Below are 20,495 nucleotides of genomic sequence, written 5' to 3' on the forward strand. Positions count from 1 at the left end.
GAGAGAGGGAGAGAGAGAGAGAGAGCTCCTGGATGTGGTTCGCCAAAGACTCAACAGGGTGGAAAAAAAAACTCTACAGCAGAGCTCCCAAAGTCCCGTGAGAATGGAAACCCACTCAAGAGGAATTATTTTAAATTGGACACCACCTCTAAAAGGAATCTCTCAAAGAAGGCAGACATGTAGTAAAAGAAAAGGGAGCATCACACCACTTTAAATTGACATTACGTTACTTTTTAAATTGTGCTCAACACAAAATATTACATCTGTATCAATGTGTCAAGTGACAATCTGTCATTTTGCAAGTGAAAAATGTCTTTTATCAGTTCTCATGATTAATTCAAAAATTACTGTATTCTTCAGTAACAACCGTAACGTTTATTTTCACAAAGCAATCAAAAGAAACTAATTGTTTCTTTTGTTCCCAACTCAAATCTCTTGAACAAAACGTCCCACATCATCCTAAAATGTTAAAACATATCAGCCGTGTGGTCGGTTAAAGATTCTTGTTAGGATGTTGTACATACTGCCCTAAAGACGGCTTGTTTATTGTGTTATTGTTTTGTGTTATTATCGTGACTCAGCAACATAAATCACTAACGCTGTAGGCAGCCAGGAGGGGTACAGTAAACCAGAGTAGCACATGTCACTGTGAAAGGGGACAACTGAGGGCCGCCAGTACTCTGCTCACCCCCAGGACATGATAAGCAGAACACTAAAACCACGTGCACGCGCAGTTCCATGATGTGACCAAGTTCACAGTCGGATTAACAAACTTGAACACAGACGGCAACAGACCTAAATAATCGCCTCTGCATCTCAGTCTAAGCGTAACAAGGATCTGTCAAGTCAGACACGCATCCCTCTGTTCTGTTTTTGAGACCCCACCCCCACCCATTGTGCACTGCCACACACTCACCCAGCCACCCACGTAATATCACTTGACATGCCACTCAAGGTCGCTCAATGATTCCAGCTCTGTTCATCCCCTCTGTTCTTGCCATTAGGCTGCTCCCATTTCCTATCTCACCCCTGGGGCCATTGTCTGTAACATACATTAGAAGCTTTCGCTTCCAAAGGGGCGACATGGCCATTAAATGAACAGCCAATGACAGACATAGTGGCACCTCCCCATTAGCTGTGTCACCTCCCTGGGAATGTGAAAGACAACTTAACCAAAGTTGTTGTTTGCCTTACATAGCTAAGAAAAACAATGCAAGCTGACTGTTAATAGTAATTGTCTGGTTTTCTCTGTCTATGTAGATGCTTTTATGGTCAAATGTTGTTGTTTATTATGCAAAGGGACCTGTTTATATAGTGCATGTAACCATGTTAGCTAGCCGAGGACATTTACCCAATCACATATTTCTCCAAAATTTTGATCCCATCTGTGTTTTCAGTGTTTTACTGACTTTTCTCATCAAAGTAAGAGGAGTGCACACAAGAGTGAGTCCAATTTATTTATTCTGCATGGGTTTAAATTCAAACCACAAACAGCCTTGTGCTTAAGGTCTCATATTCTTAACTTTTTCTTGTGTTTTATTTGAAGTGGTGATATCCATTAAGGTTACCAAAATGTATTGGCTGACTCTTTTCTGAGCAGGATTTCAGTTAAACACATGGAAAAACCATGGATGGGGGTCAAGGTGGGCGTGGCTTGGGACAGTGACTGCTTTGTTGAGACATCCCGAAGTGACAGAGGCCCTGATAGCTTCTTTCAGGGCTCCGTATCTGAAAACAGGCCGTGCACATTTCTCTGTGGACTCTGAAACCCTCATAGTTTAGTATAGATCACAGACCTGCTTTATAATCGAAAAAGGCATAGGATACATTTAGAAAAATGCACTGGTGTGGTGGGGATGGCAAGGTGATAAGCTGAGCAACACCTCTGTGAGTCTGATAGGCCAAACTCTCAAAACATTGCACAGGAATTCATAGCTCTGAGGCAAGACGTTTCATCTTTATAAAGTTATTACACTGCCCATATATTTCTGGTCTGTGTCAATGATTGCAAGATTACTGATAGAATTACACAATTCATGTTACCAGGTATTCCACAGCCAATGTCAGTCTAGCACAGGGCATTGTTAGATGGTATTGCACTGCATTGCACTGCATGTTCAGGAGGTAGCTCAAAGTCAATGCCGTTTTGAGCGACAGAGAAATTTGCCTTTTCGCTCTCACTCAGTCTCAAGCCGTCACCTTGCAATCCTTTTAAAGTGTGTACAAGCACAAGCCACGGTGGCATGCTTACCCTTAATCTGCGTCCATAAACAGTGACCTGGCCACGAGCCTGCTCCTTCCTCTGCCTCCACTCCACCAGGTTAAGGCCATTATCGATGGCCAGGGTCACGTTCCTCTTGCTGACTGTGGGGTTGACAGTGCCTGCCAGCAGGTGGGGCTCGGTGTGCAGGGATACCTCCATACCATTGGCCAACACTAGCCGCAGCGAGCCGTCAAGACCAATGAAATAGCTGTTGCGAACTTGATCTGAGGATGCAGGGGGAGCATAGGGGAAAACGATTATGATTAGGATTAGGGGGGGAAAGAAACAATCAGAGCCTCTTGTAAGAGGACTAAATCTAATATTCATCTCACTGAGACACAAACATAATGACCTAAAATGGCTGCTCAGCAAAAAGAAAGCCTTTAACAGCAGTATTTAACCGAACCTCTGCGATAATGTTGGGTCTGTGACAACAAAGATCAATACAGAGAGGCTTCACAGCGCCAGTAAAGTAAAGTTTTACAGCTGTTGCAGCAGCCCGGAGGATATGGAGGAATGAAAACTATCAAAGATTCTAGCTTGCCTGTGGCCACAGAGAAGGCAGAGTGAAACTCAAATGCGCGCACATCCACACATTTATACAACGACACACACACTCACAGGGGATAAATCTGAGCCTGTCTTTACTGTCCCTAGGTGACGACAGCCTGTGTTCCTGCTCCAGACCAGTGACTAACGTTTCCACTGAGCGTCTCATGTACATTCATCAGAGAATGCCTCCTCCTTGCCTACTGTCACTCCACTGACAGGGACCAGGATGAATATTATTCTCATTATGAACAAAGGAAAATTAATGGCTTGTCAAACACTACATTAATTAGTTGACTTCATTTAACAGAAAAAAAAAATCAAAACATACACTTTAATTTCCTTGTGTTGACATGTCTGGTTAAAGTGGCTGTGACGATTTCTTACAACTGTAAACATCATGTGATGAGATGGAGTTTTGCATCGACATCTATACGCAGAGCGCCAGAAGATGTGTTGTGTTGCTGAGACAAGAGAAATAGGCATAGGAGGCAGGGCTGACCTTGCACTGGCCCTTACCTCTCTCCATCATACAGACACTTCAGGGGATGACCAAAGGCCTCTGGGGTAAATCCTACCAAAAGGAGGCCTCTGAGACCAGATGAAGCTGCAAATACTGCTGAACTGGAGGGTTTATGGTAATGCATGTATACAGGAGGGATCTGCCCAATACAGACATTTAATGGGGCTTATGTAGGTCTCATCATTTTCAGTTATTAAATACAAATAAAATGTTTTAAAACAACTGTTTTTGTTGAGGATTAAAAACACAATGAGCTCAGATGTTTACACAGAAGCGTTACAGTTAGTTTTATTGCCTGCTACTTAGTTGCAACTACACTTGTGAAGACAATTACAATAACGCTTCTTTGACTGTGTGTAATCTGACGGCCTTGAGGTACATTGAAGCTTGTCCAGCAAAGGACAAACAAACAAACAAATGACCAGAAAAGAATCCTGAAGGCTGTGCATTCATGTGTTACGTGATCACCCAGTTGCAAGCTTACAAAGCAGACAATGGTGAATTAATTAACAGCAGAGTTCCTGGCGCCGCTCCTCTCACAAGCAGATGTCTAAGACAAGGTCACCATACAGAGGTGACCAGTCCTTTGAGCAACATTGAGAAACCGGAGATCGTCAATCGTCATCGTTTTACGGGGGAGGACTCATTCATCTCCATATCAGACGTTAGCAGGTGAAAGTATACATGTATAGGCCAGGTGGTCCTTTAAGAATTAGGTGCGGAAAGTTTAGAGGCAATCAACGGCATCAACAGGCAATCAATGAAGCAGTCAGGCACAAAACAGGAACTCAGGACATCTAAGACAAAGTCACAATATCACTCGCCTTCACCTTCATTGAATTTCCAAAACCTAGAGGATCTTGTATGGGCCACCAGTACTGTGTTTTATGGTTTGTTTTTATGACAGGAAATCAATTCCATCTCCCTTCTGGTAAATGGGAATTGGACAACTCATTTTTAATGAAAAAGAAAAGAGTGACAAATATTACAGAGTGAGGTCTCTAACTGATCTGGCATTACAGCTTCATTTAAGATCAACTCACTCACCCAAAAAAAAAAATCTAATTTCCAACATAACCCCCTGATATAACCATGCAGGTAGTTTTGGCTGTATTTACCTAGGTTGTGATATATCTGTGTCCATTGTCTGCCTGAAAAATTTAATTTGGAAAAGTCAACAGCTATGTAACAGTCCAGAAACAATGACCCAGTAATTCTGGATTATCCCGGTTCTACTTTCAACAACTTTTATTGAAACTACCTGCCGAATACTTCCAGTTGAAACTGTTGCATTGCCCAGATGGCAGCAGCCCACATTAGTCCTTGAAGCTGAAACCAACCAGATTTAGCCAGAAAGTGCCTGCCTGCTGTTACAGGCATTCCTAAATTGAAATTGGTTGATCCCAAAGTGAGGTCTCTGAATTACCCACTGTCTGGTCCCTTATCTAACACGAGCTGGGACGTCCTCCACAGAGCTATTGATCCCTACAACACAAGTTCCAGGATGCAAAAGATAAAGAAACCCATTTGCCACGATTACATGGGGATTATTATCTTTCGTATCTTTCGCTTTTGTCATTGCTACACGTATGCAACTGTGTCTATAATATTTGAGAATCCCTTCTACAAATTGCATACAGTACATACATACATGTGATCACAACTTAGAAAAGTGAAGTAACGGATAAAAAAAAAGTTTTGCTGTTAAAGGAAAGTTCAAGTCTTTGGAGGACACTCACACTCACTGACACTCATAAAATACATATAGGAGCACATGTATCTCCACCAAGGACAAACAATCTGTCAGACCTGAATCATTATCTGAATACACATCAAACTAACACATGTCAGTACCATAAATATATCTGTTCTTTCCATCGAGGTCTATATATTATTTTCTGAGAAACTGACAACAGTGTTGAAAAAAAAAAGTCATAATAAAAAGGAAAAATGATAAAAACACAAATCTTTAAATGTATCTGCACTAAAATTTTATGAGTTCTTTTCCCTGGCTCATGCATCATCCCTCCACCCAGTTTGGTCCGCATAACCCTGCCAAACAAACAAACAACTGCCAAACAAACCGACAAACAGGTAGACATAACCGCCTCGGCTGAGGTAAAAATCATCGGCTCCACTTATGCGATACAGTAAAAGACACTCACCCTGCATGAGTGTGTAGAAGGTGCCAGAGGCTGACAGGTTGGTTGTGACGGTGATATCCTCTTTGTTGGAGCCTTCTGTCTGGATGCGGACCGAGCTGTCGGCGTCTGCACGGTAGCTGCTCACTCGGCCCGTGGGGTAAGTGATGTTAGTCAGACGCCCGTAGCTGTCATACCTACAAAGAAATACACTGATGTGAGCCAGCGGAGGCAAAAGGGGGCACGTCACCTCAAAGTGTGTAAAAGAGCAACTACAGCAGAATTTTAAACAGTGCTGTGGCCTGGAAAAAAAATTACTGAGCGTTGTTGAAATTTGTCGATTCATAAGGAAGAAACCATCATCGCGAATGCAGGTCAGGTATGCATAAATTCATGTAGGAACATAAATGTGACTAATGAGCCGCTCTGTCATCTCAGATTTACGGTGATTATGAGTCGCTATCTAGGATAAACTGATCCAGTGGTAATTGCAGAGGGAATTTGACGTTTTTTGTAGAGTGAGATATTTCCCTCCCTTGGTGTCACAAATTGTGAAAATATGTCAACAACTGGCAGTAAACACAGAAACAAATCCATCCATGTTGGCAGCCTGAGGTAATAAAACTCAACACTATCTGCTTTAATCACTGAAGCACATTCAGTACAACCTCTAAAAAGTGTGAAGTGTCTGCTTCGGTTCACTATTAAGGTTCGGACGTTTCCGGCTCTTCCAGTAGTGTGTGAATGTGACTTTAACATCAATGCTCCTCAGTTTTTAAGTAACTTTGAAAGGAAATAGAAAGAAAGAAAAAAAACACAGACAAAGAAAAACTGCTACGGCCGAGAAAGGAATGCATACACCTTTTCACATTTGGAAAAACTGCTTATTATCTTAAAAGATTAGTGATATCACCTAATCTCATTATACAGTCTATGAAATAGGAGCAGTGAGGTGCGACTCCTTCAAGAGATGCAGGATCCGCCTCGCCTACAAATCAGTCAGTTCATCACACACAGGAACATGAGTGGCCAGATTGTTTCATTTCGCTCAGAGAGCACATCAGCATTGAACAATTTGAAATCTTTCAGATTGCCAGTGTTCCAGAATGGGACTGAGTGAACGGTACATTACTTAGAATGAGGACTTTTATCAGCGTGCTGAATACAGAATGGAAAGCCCTCTTCGATGTTGCTGCCTGCCATAATAAAGCCTCTAATAAATGAGATGGCGGGTGCTGGTTTACGGATATTTCCTCAGTGCTGCCATCTCAAATATCCAATATGGAAAAGGAAGAGTGAGAGAGGAATCATCTCCCTGAGATAAATGTTATCTGATCGGAGCTGTAGGGACTGAGATACATAGATGCATTTCAACTCATGTACTCCACTTCAGGAAATGCTAACTAGCAGAGTAATTTATATCTAAAGCACTTGATTTCTTTTGATACTGCTTATGTTTTATCAGCGAGCCGCTCTCTCTGTGTTCATCACCCAAATCAAAGTTTCTGCCGAGGAAGCACTGCAACTTGCACGTTATCAGCTTTGCACCACTTTTAACTCTTCAGTCCGTTTGACAAAGGCAGTGTTCCTGTTTGCCTTCACCTCTGCACAGAAGACTGAGTCCACAAGACAGAAATCTCATTCTGGAGCAATGCTGCATGCCCCAGCTTGATCACTGACCCAAACCCTCTCTGTCTCAATTAGGGCCTTGAGCTACAGCCATTCCTTGGGCTTCACCGCTGAGCTCTAATGGCTCTGGCCTGCTTCAACTCAGCTGCCTATTAGCTTGCATTCTCTGGACAAGAGGGGCATGCGGGGGCAGGCTTCTCAGCAGAAGGAGAGGACTGCTTTCCCCCTGGATGGTCACAAGTCCATTCAGATCGCATCACCTCTGTGTCACATGCTAGCTGTGTGACCTTTCACGCTGGGGCCCAACAATAGGCCGAACACTTCATATCAGCTTTCCCTCCAGCACACCTAACCTCTGGTTTATGTAGAGTTATTCTCATATTTTCACTTCTTCTCGCTGCCTGTGAATTTTCAGAACACATGTGACCGATGACTGTGGAGAAACAATAAAAGGCAGCTGCCACGTGTATGTGCCAACTTCATTAACAGCTGTTTTAAACATGTTATTATTGATGTATTTAATCATCTGAAGAACATTTTCTTGAACCCAGCAGCTTAAGTGCATTTGTTACTAAACAGAAGCATTACTGCCCTGTTAATTGGAGGCTAAGAAAACAATTAGGGCTCCTTCAGATGATTTAATAGATATACAGTAACCCTTAAGCATACGCACTTATCATTACAACAAAAACATTAGGGGGTCAACGGAGCATCTGCGTGCCGTGTACAGTACAGATGAGGTCGCCATGGGAAGAAAGACAGTGAAGCAAATGTCTTTTGTGTTGTGTTTTGTCCTGTGTGTTGTTTTTGTTTTTGCATTCATCCAAATTAGTTTAGAACTGCTGGCTGTGTACAAGTGTACATTAATTAATATGGATAAAATGTTTAGCAGTGCACTTTGTTGAGCAGAAAAAAAATGAGGTTCCATTTTCAAATCTGATGGTAGCAAATTATGGTTTTGACCCTGTGGTGGTGGAATGACCTTCAAAGCTAATTATTAAAAAAAAGCAACAAAAAAAACAACCTCTCTATTGGGCCTGAATGAAATGTGGATGATCTAACTTGCTCGTAGGAAAGTATGAGGTCTTTTTTTTTAAGCAAAAATCAGGAAATTGGGTAGTTTTAATAAAAATAAGGGTGATAATGATAAATGTCCTTCGTTTTATGCATAACATATTTCTCATAAAATAGCTAATTACATTTTTATAATTATATTAATACCTTATACCTAATTAGTTTTTGAAATGAACTGGGATTATTTTGCGCTCTCTGTTTTTTTAAAAAAAAGGAAATGAACAGGCATGGCTCCACATCCTAGTTTTGTTCTGTTGGAGTGCTGGTATCTAACAATGTCACCTTATTTTAAATTAGTTTACACAATAAATGCAGAAATAGCGTATGAACTAGATGCTTAAACACTATGTTGACACTTTTATTCAAAGCGCTTTACAATTTGCATCTCGTTCACTCACAGACTGATGGCAGCAAGCTTTTGGGAGCAATTTGGGGTTTAGTGTCTTTCCCAAGGGCACTTTGACATGTCGACAAGAGGAACTGTAGATCAAACCAGCGACCCTGTGATTAGTGGGATACCTGCAATCCCTGCTGAGCACAAGCAAAATGATGATCCAATTTTAAAATAATATGTGTACACACCACAGTGTCCCTATTTCTCCATCTCTAAGTACATGTGGACTTCAAATAGCCTGGAAATGCTTTTCGTTCAATGTCACAGCACAGGTGAGGTTTGTGAGAAATTTGCATTCGTGAACATACAGTACATTGTTTGTCATCTCACAAAAGGAGCTGCTATACTATCTCTCTTTTTTCTTTACGTAACACGTAAGACTTTGCCCAACCCTGATTATAACAGCAGCCATTTTACAGAAAGTTAAAAGGGAAATCATTCAGAATTCAAACCACCCACTGGATTTGTTTAAGCCGTAGGCAATTCACTCTACCTTGAGAAATGCCTATGCACGGCTGCATTAGTGCCATTTCCGCTGCATCGTTTTTTCAGTGCGACCGTCTCAGATGACAACCAAATCAAACACAGGTGATAAATGTCTACCCAGATTAAACACAGCATCTGATTATGTGTCAGAGTGTTATATTCCTCCAGAGAGGTATAACAGATGTCTGACCAGCCAAACTGCTTAATCACACTTTTTGGATTGACATCCAGTTAGCACAGTATCCCTTGGTACGGTATATTAAGCTAAAGGACAGATTGCACCATTGAAGTCACAAGAACATGAAATCCTAAGCTCAAATGCGGCAGCATGTGGGAGTGTTCTCAACTGCTCACTGCTCACTCACAATGTGTGGTTTGCCTCAATCAATTACTACCTCCGGCTAATCTATTATGCTTATACCGCCTGGTTTCGCTGCAGGCCTCCTATCAAAATGTGCCTGCCAGCAGATATATGTTGTTTCTGTATCTTACAACTCGAAAACAAGCGATGGTCTGCAGTCTGTCACTGCAAGCAAGGGTGCAGATGAGTAACATATCGTGCAGTAATCCTATTTGGTATGATAACAGAAAATAGGATTACACCCATACTTCCACAGGTCTTGTATTCTGAGTGACATAGACATCCGGGCGTAAGAAGGTAGTTCATGTGCCAATAAACTCAGATGTCAAAGAACTCTTCAGCTCTAAACATTCAGTCACTAAAGCATCTTAGCATTTAGTGCTATCACAGATACAGTGCTCCCGGTTCAGATAAGCCTGGAATGACTTTGTACAAACTTTATTTTGGATTTAAGAGATTTAACAGATCTATTTAGTTGCTCTCTGGGGTAAAGCCCTTATCTATAATCAGCTCAACTAGGATCCAGACTCTGATTAAAAGGATTATAAAGGTGTTTTGCAAATGTGTCTTTAAATTACTTACTCAAAGAAGGTTGTCCATCCATTTTCATTCGTCTTAGTCGCTAGAAGTCCTGAGCTTCCATGGTAGGTCATTACGGCTAGTTCTTGACCCTGGGCAGCGACAGTTTTAAGGGCATTGTTGGTGCCAATGGTGAACCAGAAGGTCTGTCCATCGGGGACCATCAGCCACAGAGGCATTCCTGTCGTGTCTCGTCGGATGATCACTGTGTTCTTGTTCTTATCAGTGATGCTGCTCACATCCCCTACTCCTGTGTAGGTCAGATTGTAGAGGTGGTCTCCTGTAGTCAGACTTTGTGTGAAAATGTGGCTGCCGTTGGAGTCGAACAGATAGAGTTCATCGTTGATGGGAGATGACACCTCATACATGCTAAGGGGATTCAGATAGGGCTTGTTTTTGCGCACATAACGGATACGAATGTTGCCCAGATCTGCAATGTAAAGCTCTCCATCTGGACACACAGCCAGGGAGGAGGGTGCATTCAGCTTAGCATCCTTGGCATAGCCTTCATCTCCAGAGTAACAATCACAGTTGGCATCATTCTTACAGTCACAGCCACTTGGTGCCCCAGCGACCAGGGAAATCTCTCCATTGGTGGACACCTGTCGTACTCTATTTATTTTCTTTTCATCTGACTCTGCAATGTACAAAATGCCACTGTGAGACACAGCTAGGGCGTTGGCAGACTCCAGGGTGGCGTGGATGGCCACTTTGCTCATGAGGAAATGATCGATTCCAGGCACTTGGCAGTGCATGGGTCGGCCTGCTACAATACGGACTTGGTGGTTTTCTGAGATCTGGAGTACCACGTTGTTGTCCAATACGTATAGGGAGTTGTCCATGGGACTCACTGTCAGGTCTGTGGGCCACTCAAGACGTACCTAAGAGGGAAAAACACACCAAAAATATCAGCTTCAGGTCACAAAACAGGCCATGCTCTTATTGATCCACACATTTTTCAGTTTATCAGAGGGAAACAGTCCCTCAAGGGAAGAATCATTGAAAACTGCTTACAAAAAAAGATAGTCTGCTGTGAAAAAGGTGGGCTATCTCATAGTGTACGTTGGGAGCAAAAAACATTTTTTTGAAACGATTTATTATCTGATAAGGAGGAAAATAACAGCTGGTGTGCTGTTAAAAGGGGAAACACAAAAACATGGAATTTAAGATCAAAGATGATAAGATTGTTGGTGAGGAGGTGCAGGATGGGGAGAGATCATTCAAATGATCAGATTAACTGAAAAAGCACTACAACTGCAATTGATCATGAGAACACTGGACAGCGAAGGACTGTGCTTCCGCATCATTCACCTCTACCGTGCCTCTACTGTGCCTGTGTGTTTCCTTGCTTTGGGTTATTACTTTTGTAATGACAAGAGATTGCATGAGTCCTTGAAGAGAAACTGGAGCACACTTACAAAATGAAAGTCTTGCCTGCCTCTGGCCTCCTAAATTATGACTTATTGTTCTACTAACAATGTATCAGGCTTTTAACAAATTGGAATGATTGGATTCATCCAATTTACTGGTCTGCCTCTCACTTATGATCCCGGGGGGATCTCTTAGGAACATAATATGAAGTGCCATATTTCAATAGAAGCCTTGGAGCACCAACAAAAGAGACTGATTAAAACCTGGACCAACATACAAAGATGGGTTCCGATTTTAGGTAACTTATTAGATGATGAGTTGTTTTGACCACTTTGTCCTACATCCGGGTAAGGCGAAGGTGAATGAATTCATCTAGCTTGTTATATGGTTGACTACATAATTTGTTATAATGACCTGGAAACTGGAACTGCACAAACCTTAATCACAAGAGCTGACAAAGGTGAAATCCCCTGAGCATTAGGACATGTGCACTTTAACATGAGTATAAATTGTCTCCTTGACGATCATATCATACTCCTTACTGTGTTTTGGAAACAAAATATCCACTCAGTAGACAGCTAAAAGATACATAACATACTGTACTCTATTTATTGTGAGTGTGTATTACAGTAAAAAGGTAGAGACACAGATGACATGAAATGAGTGTCGCTTACTTATTTTCTGTGGTTCAACAATAAATTTACCCACATTGTTCAATAAAAATGCAAGTTTCTGACTTGTGAGTCCCAAAACTTTGAGGGCAGTGGTTTCTACTGATAAATGTGGAATTGAGTCGAGGTTGACGCGTCACATTTAACTTCATTTGACATGCAACTCTGCATCACAGAGCACAAAACACGGGGGTCCTGAAACACAAAACATGACGCTCGATAGCGTACAGGGTAGCAGCTTCCTAACAGCTAACACCCAGCCATGCTGCGCCTTTTATCTGACTGCAATCTGCACATATTCTTAATTTTCTAGGAATTAATTCTGAAATATAATCAGACAGGGGATTCTATGGAGAGTAGACAATCACTGGACTGTTTGTTCCCACACTCACACCATTGGTTTTCTTCCTGAATCCCTAGAACTCTAAACAAGCAAAACATTTGTCCACCTTTGATTGAAAAAAACCAAAAAGATTTGAGCATCACACATCCCATAAACCTCCTGTCATCCCCCACAAAACGGAGGAGGTTTATATAATACTACATATCTTTGGCCACATACAACAAACAGGGGACTGGCAGTGGATACATGTCATCTCTCAGTGAGAAGAAAATGCATTTACTTGGGAAATGAAGGGGAGACTTTCAATTTCTTAAAACCTATTTCTTGTCAACACTGGCGGTTAAATATTTCATGAGCTAGAGTGTGGAGTGGCTCGGGGGAGCTGCCTGTAAGGAGGTTTTCACGCCACTCTGACTGATGAGGGGATATTTCCCGAGCTGCTGTCCCATATGCTGTAACCCGATCGTACCCTCCCCTTTATACAATGGGGCAGCTGTCAGTAGTGGCTGCCTGACACAGCCGCCACCAGCTAAAAACCCAAGATGTGCTCATCAGCCAAGAAAGTGAGCCATGGATTTGGAGCAATGTAACACATAACTATTTTTAAATGTATTTGAACTTGCATTAGAACTATAATGACATTTTCCATTAGAAATATCTTTACTGAGACCAGCATGATGCCTGTCTGAAGAAGAGTAATGTGTCATTATTTGAAGTCCCTCTCATATTTGAATTGAATGTCCCAGTCAGAGCCTTGATAAAGCTTTCTGAAGCTGCTAACATCCTTGAAATATGTTCAAGTGATCTTGTTTTAAGACATGGTTTCCCTCTATTTGAGTTTGAACTCAGCAGGGGACACAGAGAAGATTTTCGAGACTTGAAACAGAAAATGGAACAAATTTCTGAAACAGCAAGGCCACGGTATAAACAAATTAAAAGATTCAGGAATGAGGTCAAACTCTTGTCCTTTTTAACGATAATAAGAAAGCTCAAAGAAAGAAAGGTTAGAGATGCACATTGAATTATGAGTGAGTTTTGCTGCAGTGTGGTTTCTGCACAGATGGCATGGCGTAATAGCAATGACCTCATCAGAGGTGAGAGAGAAAATTGACATTATCCTTTTTTTGCCTTAGCCAGCTGAGGTACAGCTAAAAGTAATGGCCACTGTGACGAGCCTCATTCAGAGAAAGTCTGCTCCCAAGTGAGGACTCGGGGAGTGTTTGAAGTGGGAAACTACAGACAGGTGGCAAATAAGGGAAAAATCAAATAAACAAGAGAAGAAACACAACATATGCAGATGCTTCTGTGCAGGTGCACTGCATGTTACAATTGATCAATTAACATCTAATCATGCTCTGTGGCATGTATAAACACACTGAACAGACTCATTTGGTTCTCATTTTGTGTCAAGATGACGAGCAGAAAAGAGCTAAGTGACTTTGAAAGAGGGTTCATTGTTGGGGCACGGATGGCAGGAGCTTCAGTCACAAAGATGCTCAACCGGCTGGTGTTTCAATAGAGACACTGACATTTAGATCTATGAGAAAGACATCAGTAATTAGAGTCAGAAATGGTGGTGATGTTTGTGCGTTTATGTGACATGTAAGGAGTTACTCAATGTGGGACATGATCAGAGTATATGTGGAAGAACAATGTAGAAAACCAGCAAAAAACCTCAATTTAGGATGAATGTGCAAAGGTCTACACAGACGTGGAAGTGAAGTGGTCAGATGAGTCATTCATCGTTCACCATATTATTGACAGGTGGGCGAGTGCAGGTGCTGCATGACAGGCCTGAATACTTAAGCCCTGCAGGGAGGGGACCAGTGGCTCTTTTGTTCTGTAGGAGGTGTTTTAAAGGGGACATATTCTGGAAATATCACTTTCTGAAGGGTCTTTAACATATATTTGGATGTTTGGCTTGCCTTCCGGCCCCGTAAATGTGAGAACTGAAAAAAAAAAGTCTGTAATTTGCTCGCTCCCGAGATTGAATTGAATTTGCATAATACCACCCCTACCTGTGAGTACCGGAAAAAGGGGTGGGGCAGGGCTAGCAGTGGTTCATTTGCATTTAAAGGGACATGCCCTGAAATCAGCTGCTATTTTGCAGGGCTATTTTGAGCAGATGAAAAGAGCTGTGATGTTTGATCCTTGGGGAATTTTGACCGAAGCATGTCACAGACATGACACCTGGGAACTATTTTAATTTGTAGAAAAGGGGCATAATATGTCTCCTTTAAGAGTATGTCTTGGGACTGTTTGTCCTTTAGAGAGAAGGGTCACAGCTGATCTATAAAAATATAAAACTGTTCTGAATGATCACCTCTATCCTGTGATGAAATATTTCGCTCCAGTTTGGGAGCGGTCACTTCCACGACCCCATTCATAGGGTGAGAGAAGTCACTGACTGGTTTGGCTATGAAAACGGTGTAAATCATATGCTGTGAACTTCACAATCACCATATTTCAATCCAATTGAACATCTATGGTTGATTTTAGGTTCATGTCAGGAAGTGCTCCCACTATCACTGAAACACCAAATGAGGGAATAGCTTGTGCAGAAATGGTGTTTGTCCCTCTGGAGGCTTGTAGAATCAATGCCAAAGAGGACTAAAGCTGTTGTGGCGGCTTGTGGTGGTTCAACACTTTACTAAGACACTTTATGTTGGTTTTTCCTTTAATTTGTCACCCGCCTGTACGTGCCCTGGATGAATTTTTAATGGAGGCTTTCTACTGTCTGCGTGTCTCTGGCAGTGCTTGTGTGATTTGTCATCATTGTGGGGCTGCAGACAGTTTCCCTGTGTCCACTCTGTTGTGGAACTGGGATGGTGAGTATCTATAGGCGCTTGTGTTTGTGTGGATAAAAGAGCAGCAAGCAGAGGTTGGGAGGGGAATGGAGTCCCTCCCAGGGGGCTGGAAATGGGCAGCTTGAGGCTTTGCTCCCTTCACTGAATACATTATTACACACACACACACACACACACACACACACACACACACACACACACACACACACACACACACACACACACACACACACACACACACACACACACACACACACACAGAAAGCCTCTTTCCTCTGGCATCTGAGGCCCCTGAGGACCTGTTTGATAATTGTATTCAATAACATACACGATGTGGAAAGAAACAAACCATGCGTGAACATAAAGCAGGTCTTGGACATTACTAGAATCATATCAGCCAAGCTCAGGAATGGTCTTTTTATGGGCATCAAAATAAAACAATTATAGATCTTGTGGACGACGCATCTGCTGCAAATGAGTAGTTTCTGGATTGCAAAATACTGTTATGTCAAGTATAGCAAAACATCTCTCAACCTTTGATGCTGAAAATTACAATATGAGGAAAACAGCTATACAGTACTACAGCAGCTGGAGTACGCATAGGTCTGTCTTGTCACCTCTGAGCTAGAGAGTGGTGTGACCTCAGTGCAGTGTCCTTGCCTGGGGGATGTATTCTGTCTGGTACAGCAGTCTGGGTACATATGAGTGCATGTGTGTGTGTCTGCGTATGTGTACATGGGTTCGCGTGCATCAGTGATCATGTGTGTGTGAATCGAGAGGGAGTGAGGTTATAGGTCATCCTCGTCATCCCCCTTCAGCTGTAGGTCAACGGCCCTCTGCATGTGGGGATATGAGGCCACTTGACGCGGACATGGAAACTCCCGGGATTTGCAGTGCCACCGCTGGTTCTCAGATTGGCTCTGTACTCAGGTGCTGCTACAGTATGTTTATTCCAGATGCTCTGGGTTCCTCCAGTTTGGTCCGAGTCCAATCAAGTGCTCGTTTTCATTTCTTTAATGGTATTGGCGTGTTCGCCATAAGATGATTTAAATTTGTTAATTTAGCAGCCTGGCACAGCTGTGTTTGGAGCTGCTTTCCTTAATTCATAATCTCACACCAATTAAATCAATCGCAATGAATCCATACCATCCTAAATTTAATGGATTTAACGTCCGTCTTTCTATTTAGAAGTGCAGGTTTTTGGTCAAATTAAGTGCAACATGTTTATAATTTGAATATAATCTACATGCATTAAACACATGTTATTAAAATACACCACAAGCTGCCTTTGACTTAACTGCAAAGACTAAAACTTTTGGTTATTTTTATTTATTTACTTTTTGCTTATTTTGTATTGTATACATAGTATTTTCATGTTTGAAGATACTGTACTCTACTATCCAACTGCATGTTTATGTTTTTTTGCTGCCTTGCAAAAGGAATTTCCTCTTGAGGGATAAAAAAAGATCTGAAATAACATTAACTATTTAAGTCACCATCCTTTTATCATTCATGACATATCTCAGGTGCAGAAACTTCACTGACATTGGCTTAGGTGAACACAGGAAAACAGGATTTAGTCTGAATACCAGGAGTGGAAACCTAACACAGTACTAAATGCCTGTAAGCTCCAACTTTCTTCCTTAGTATCCTTTGTCAGTAAATCTAAAAACTGGTATCACACAGCCAAAGACAAATGGGTATCAAAACTAAAACTACCCTACCGGACCAACACTAACAGTGGTGAGCTACAGAAACAGAAGCGCTCACGGCAATGTGAGCACCTTGAGACCATGGTCGGTCAAGGACACTGGTGTAGGTTTAGAGACCAGAGAACACATGCTGGTCTGAGCAGTACCTGAGAGATGTCCATCACAGCGTCACAGCTTAGAGGTCGGGCAGAGGTCAGGTCATTGAAGCCCAGAAAAGTTGAGATGATACCATTCTGATCAATCCTGCGAATCATGGTACCATCCACAAAGAAGATTACGCCGTACTTATCCACCGTAATGCCTGCAGAGGAAATATACATCACTTATTCTGTCTGTATGTGACTTAATGTGAGGACAAAGCACCACTAAATGACAATTTAGGGCTATTTGCTACAATGGAAATGAAAGACTAATCATGGCAATGAAAGCTAATGCTAGAATTGATTTGTTTAATCAATAATGGAGAACAATAGAAACATCAGAACAGATGAATAGTACTGTAGGAATTGATTCAATTACACAACTAAAATACTATCAATACCATCTCTGTGTCTTTTGTTCTTTAAGCCTCCAGCAACAATGAAGCTGGATTTACAAACCTTAGCAGTGCACATTTCCATATATTTTTAATGCAGGAGGGTCTGACAAACAATATTTAAGCACCTATGAACATGTAGCCTACAGACATTAGAGCAAAATGCTCTATCGTGAACAGAAACTTGGACGATACATGTTGCACATTCCAGAGGGGCTTGATAGTTATTTCAGTACATATGAATCACAATTCCATCCCAGTGGAGGACAACAAGTAAGCATGTGATCTAATGACTAATGCATCATCCAAATATGGAAGCAACAGAAAGAAGAAAAGCACATGGAAATGTATGCTTTAAAAAACAAATTCAGTTTTAAAATAACTAAAGCTAGCAGGCTACATGTACTGTAGATAGTGATGGGGAAAGAAGAGAAGAGAAGAGAATGTGTGAAAGCTGAAGAATAAATTGATCTGGCCTCTGGGACAAGTGTCTTCAACAATGCAGCCATCTAGTCTACTTGGAAAGAAAGGAGAAAAAAGAGCCCAACTGAACTGACACACTACACGCTACATTGGTTATAATAACATTCAATCATTACCTCTGGGGTTAGTTAGTGTGGCCTCAACAGCCTTTCCTCCATCCCCACAGCGAGTATCATCGTATGGGAAACACTGGTCACCAGTGCCTGCCACCAGCTCCAGATTCTTGGCCACATCTTTCACAACATTCAGGGATTTCACCTTGAACACCTTCTTGCTGCTGGTGTCCGAAAGATACACAGCACCGTTCACCGGACTGGTGGCCAGGTAGTACTTGTGAGCGGGGCTGTTGCTGAGAGAAGGGAAAAGAGAGGAAGACGTCCGGTCAATAAAGCTGGGAGGGCTACAGTGCTTTCAATAAGAAACATTGTGTAATACAATTAAAATGGATTCAAAAGCCATTTAGCAAGTCAATTGGGCACAATTACAGTTTAAACCATGGACATGGAAAAAGAAAAAAATAGAATGAGATTAAACATGGCAAAATAGAATGAGATTAAACATGACAAAATGGTGGAGCTTAGAACTCATCTACAATACGGTCAGCTTTGCTAAAAATCCCCGTTGTCAAAAGAGAGTGGATATTCCACCTCCACTTTTGAATATATTTGTCGTGAGTCGTGACAGATACACACTAGACAGATGTGAAAAATATGGTATGTGGTATGTGTAAATACAGATTTCTACCTTTGTTCAAATTCAAAATAATACAAAATTGAAGGGGTGTACCGTATATTTAGTTAGACAAAGACAAATGAGGGTCTAGTGGGACTCAGTCACTGGGGTACACTGGATCCTTTGACACAGATCCTAATTACTACCCCATCCCTGACCCAAGAAATCTTTGTGATATCTGAAAACAGCACGATGAAACCATTCTTTCTATACAGTAGCTGCAGCCTGGTTATTGCTAGAAGTACAAACAAGTATGTTTTCCGTTTCCCTTGGGACTTCTCTTAGAAAAATACAAATGTACTGCAATCCAAACACATTATGCATCCCTCAGCCAGAGATTCCAACACAGAAAAATATCCCATTAAACTCACAACTCAGTCAACAAAGTAATCCTTCACATCCACAGGAGGTTGCCCAACCCGACAGACAGACAAAAGAGCCAAATATAGCCGATCCTGCTGTGGCGGGATGCATGCAATCTACGGGTGTACTCCAGTCAGGATAGGTGTCAGAAAACAGAGGAAGCAAAGATAACTGTAGACAAATCCATAGTGGTACAGATGAAGTGACAGAGAGGATTATTTCCAATAAGAAATCTCTTGCTTCTAATAAACACATGAGCTGCTGCTGGAAAATCAAAGCATAAAAAGCCCCATGGCATGATACACTCAAGACATAAGGCGGGACAGATCTTACTTTGATTTCACAAGCTTGTCAATGCTCACATAAATACAGCACTGGCCACAAAAGGTACTTGGATTAAAGTGGACTTTTCTACAGGTGTCAATTACATGAAACAGCAGCTGAATGATCCCTTTCATTTGTATTTACCTTAATTGATTGATTAATTGATTGATTGTCAGAATATGCATCAACGTTTTGACTAATCTCTCTATTTGATAAATCATTTAATCACATCAAGCTGAGAAACTAAAATGCAAAAATTGTTGAGACAAGACAGAACAAGGAATTAGCAACCAGTTTAGCGATACAGCAGTAAGCGCCACCTTAAAGACGACCAGAGTTATCAGGGCAGGATACAACACAGTTCTGCCAGACCTTATAAGCATTATGCAGAAACCTGTCAGCAGGACATCATTCAAAGTGGATTAAGACAGAATTTCAACCATAACCTTGAGGGTTTCTTTTTCAGGCTTATGGTCGGCGTGACGATGCCAAAGCTTATATTTTTATAATACAAGATCAAAAGACCAGTGGGTCTGTTGAATTGTCAACTCTAGTACATAATTTTAAATGACAATTGACCTTCAGTGAATCAGTGATGACAGCACACAGCAGCAAACCTCAGGCGCACATGTCACAATCAGCCCAGAGACCACGTTGACTGATATGTTGGTTTACAGTGTATTCCAGGTACAAGCGGCTAGTCTAGGAAAACCACTGCTGTCTTAGAGTAGGTCAGTAGCAAGTCTCAATAACTGGATTCTGCTTTGTATTCTATCTGCCATGTGCAATCAGCTGATACCTTATCAGCTCCTGGTTGCATGTAGAACAGTTCTGGACCCCCATAGTGTTTGAAACTAAAAGGCGTTATTCCCTGACCTTGAGCTATGGCCATATCCTCCATCTACAGTATATTCACTGACAACATCTAGTTTGTGGAGGATAATTGGATTTTGCTGCATGCTGGCGTGGCAATGGAGGGAGTGTGGTTGGAGAGGATGGGGGGACATCCTTCGTAGGGGGTCAATGAACATAGCCGTGAGATCACCCACCACCCAGCACTATCGCTAGCTCACACACGAACAGGAGGCAGCCACCCGTTTTATACAGAAACATGCTGTGTTTTCCTGGATAAATCTCCTTTTTAATATGCAAATG

At 41.8% G+C, this 20,495-nt stretch overlaps 1 protein-coding gene across 9 annotated transcripts in view; it reads right to left on the reverse strand.

Annotated features, from left to right (window-relative positions):
• The window catches only part of tenm4 (teneurin transmembrane protein 4), a 145,049-nt gene that overhangs the window by 13,493 nt on the left and 111,061 nt on the right, over nt 1–20,495 (reverse strand). For all 9 annotated transcript variants that reach the window (XM_085795900.1, XM_085795898.1, XM_085795905.1 and 6 more), the window contains 5 exons: nt 18,038–18,270; nt 17,050–17,204; nt 10,003–10,880; nt 5,501–5,673; nt 2,252–2,487 (listed from right to left, as the gene is read on the reverse strand). In XM_085795900.1, the coding sequence (XP_085652026.1) occupies nt 2,252–2,487; nt 5,501–5,673; nt 10,003–10,880; nt 17,050–17,204; nt 18,038–18,270 (1,675 nt within the window). The remainder of the gene's footprint in view (nt 1–2,251; nt 2,488–5,500; nt 5,674–10,002; nt 10,881–17,049; nt 17,205–18,037; nt 18,271–20,495) is intronic.

The sequence above is a fragment of the Trachurus japonicus genome, chromosome 13 (assembly GCF_045865225.1).
Source record: "Trachurus japonicus isolate A0001 chromosome 13, Traja_1.0".
Taxonomy (NCBI): Eukaryota; Metazoa; Chordata; class Actinopteri; order Carangiformes; family Carangidae; genus Trachurus; species Trachurus japonicus.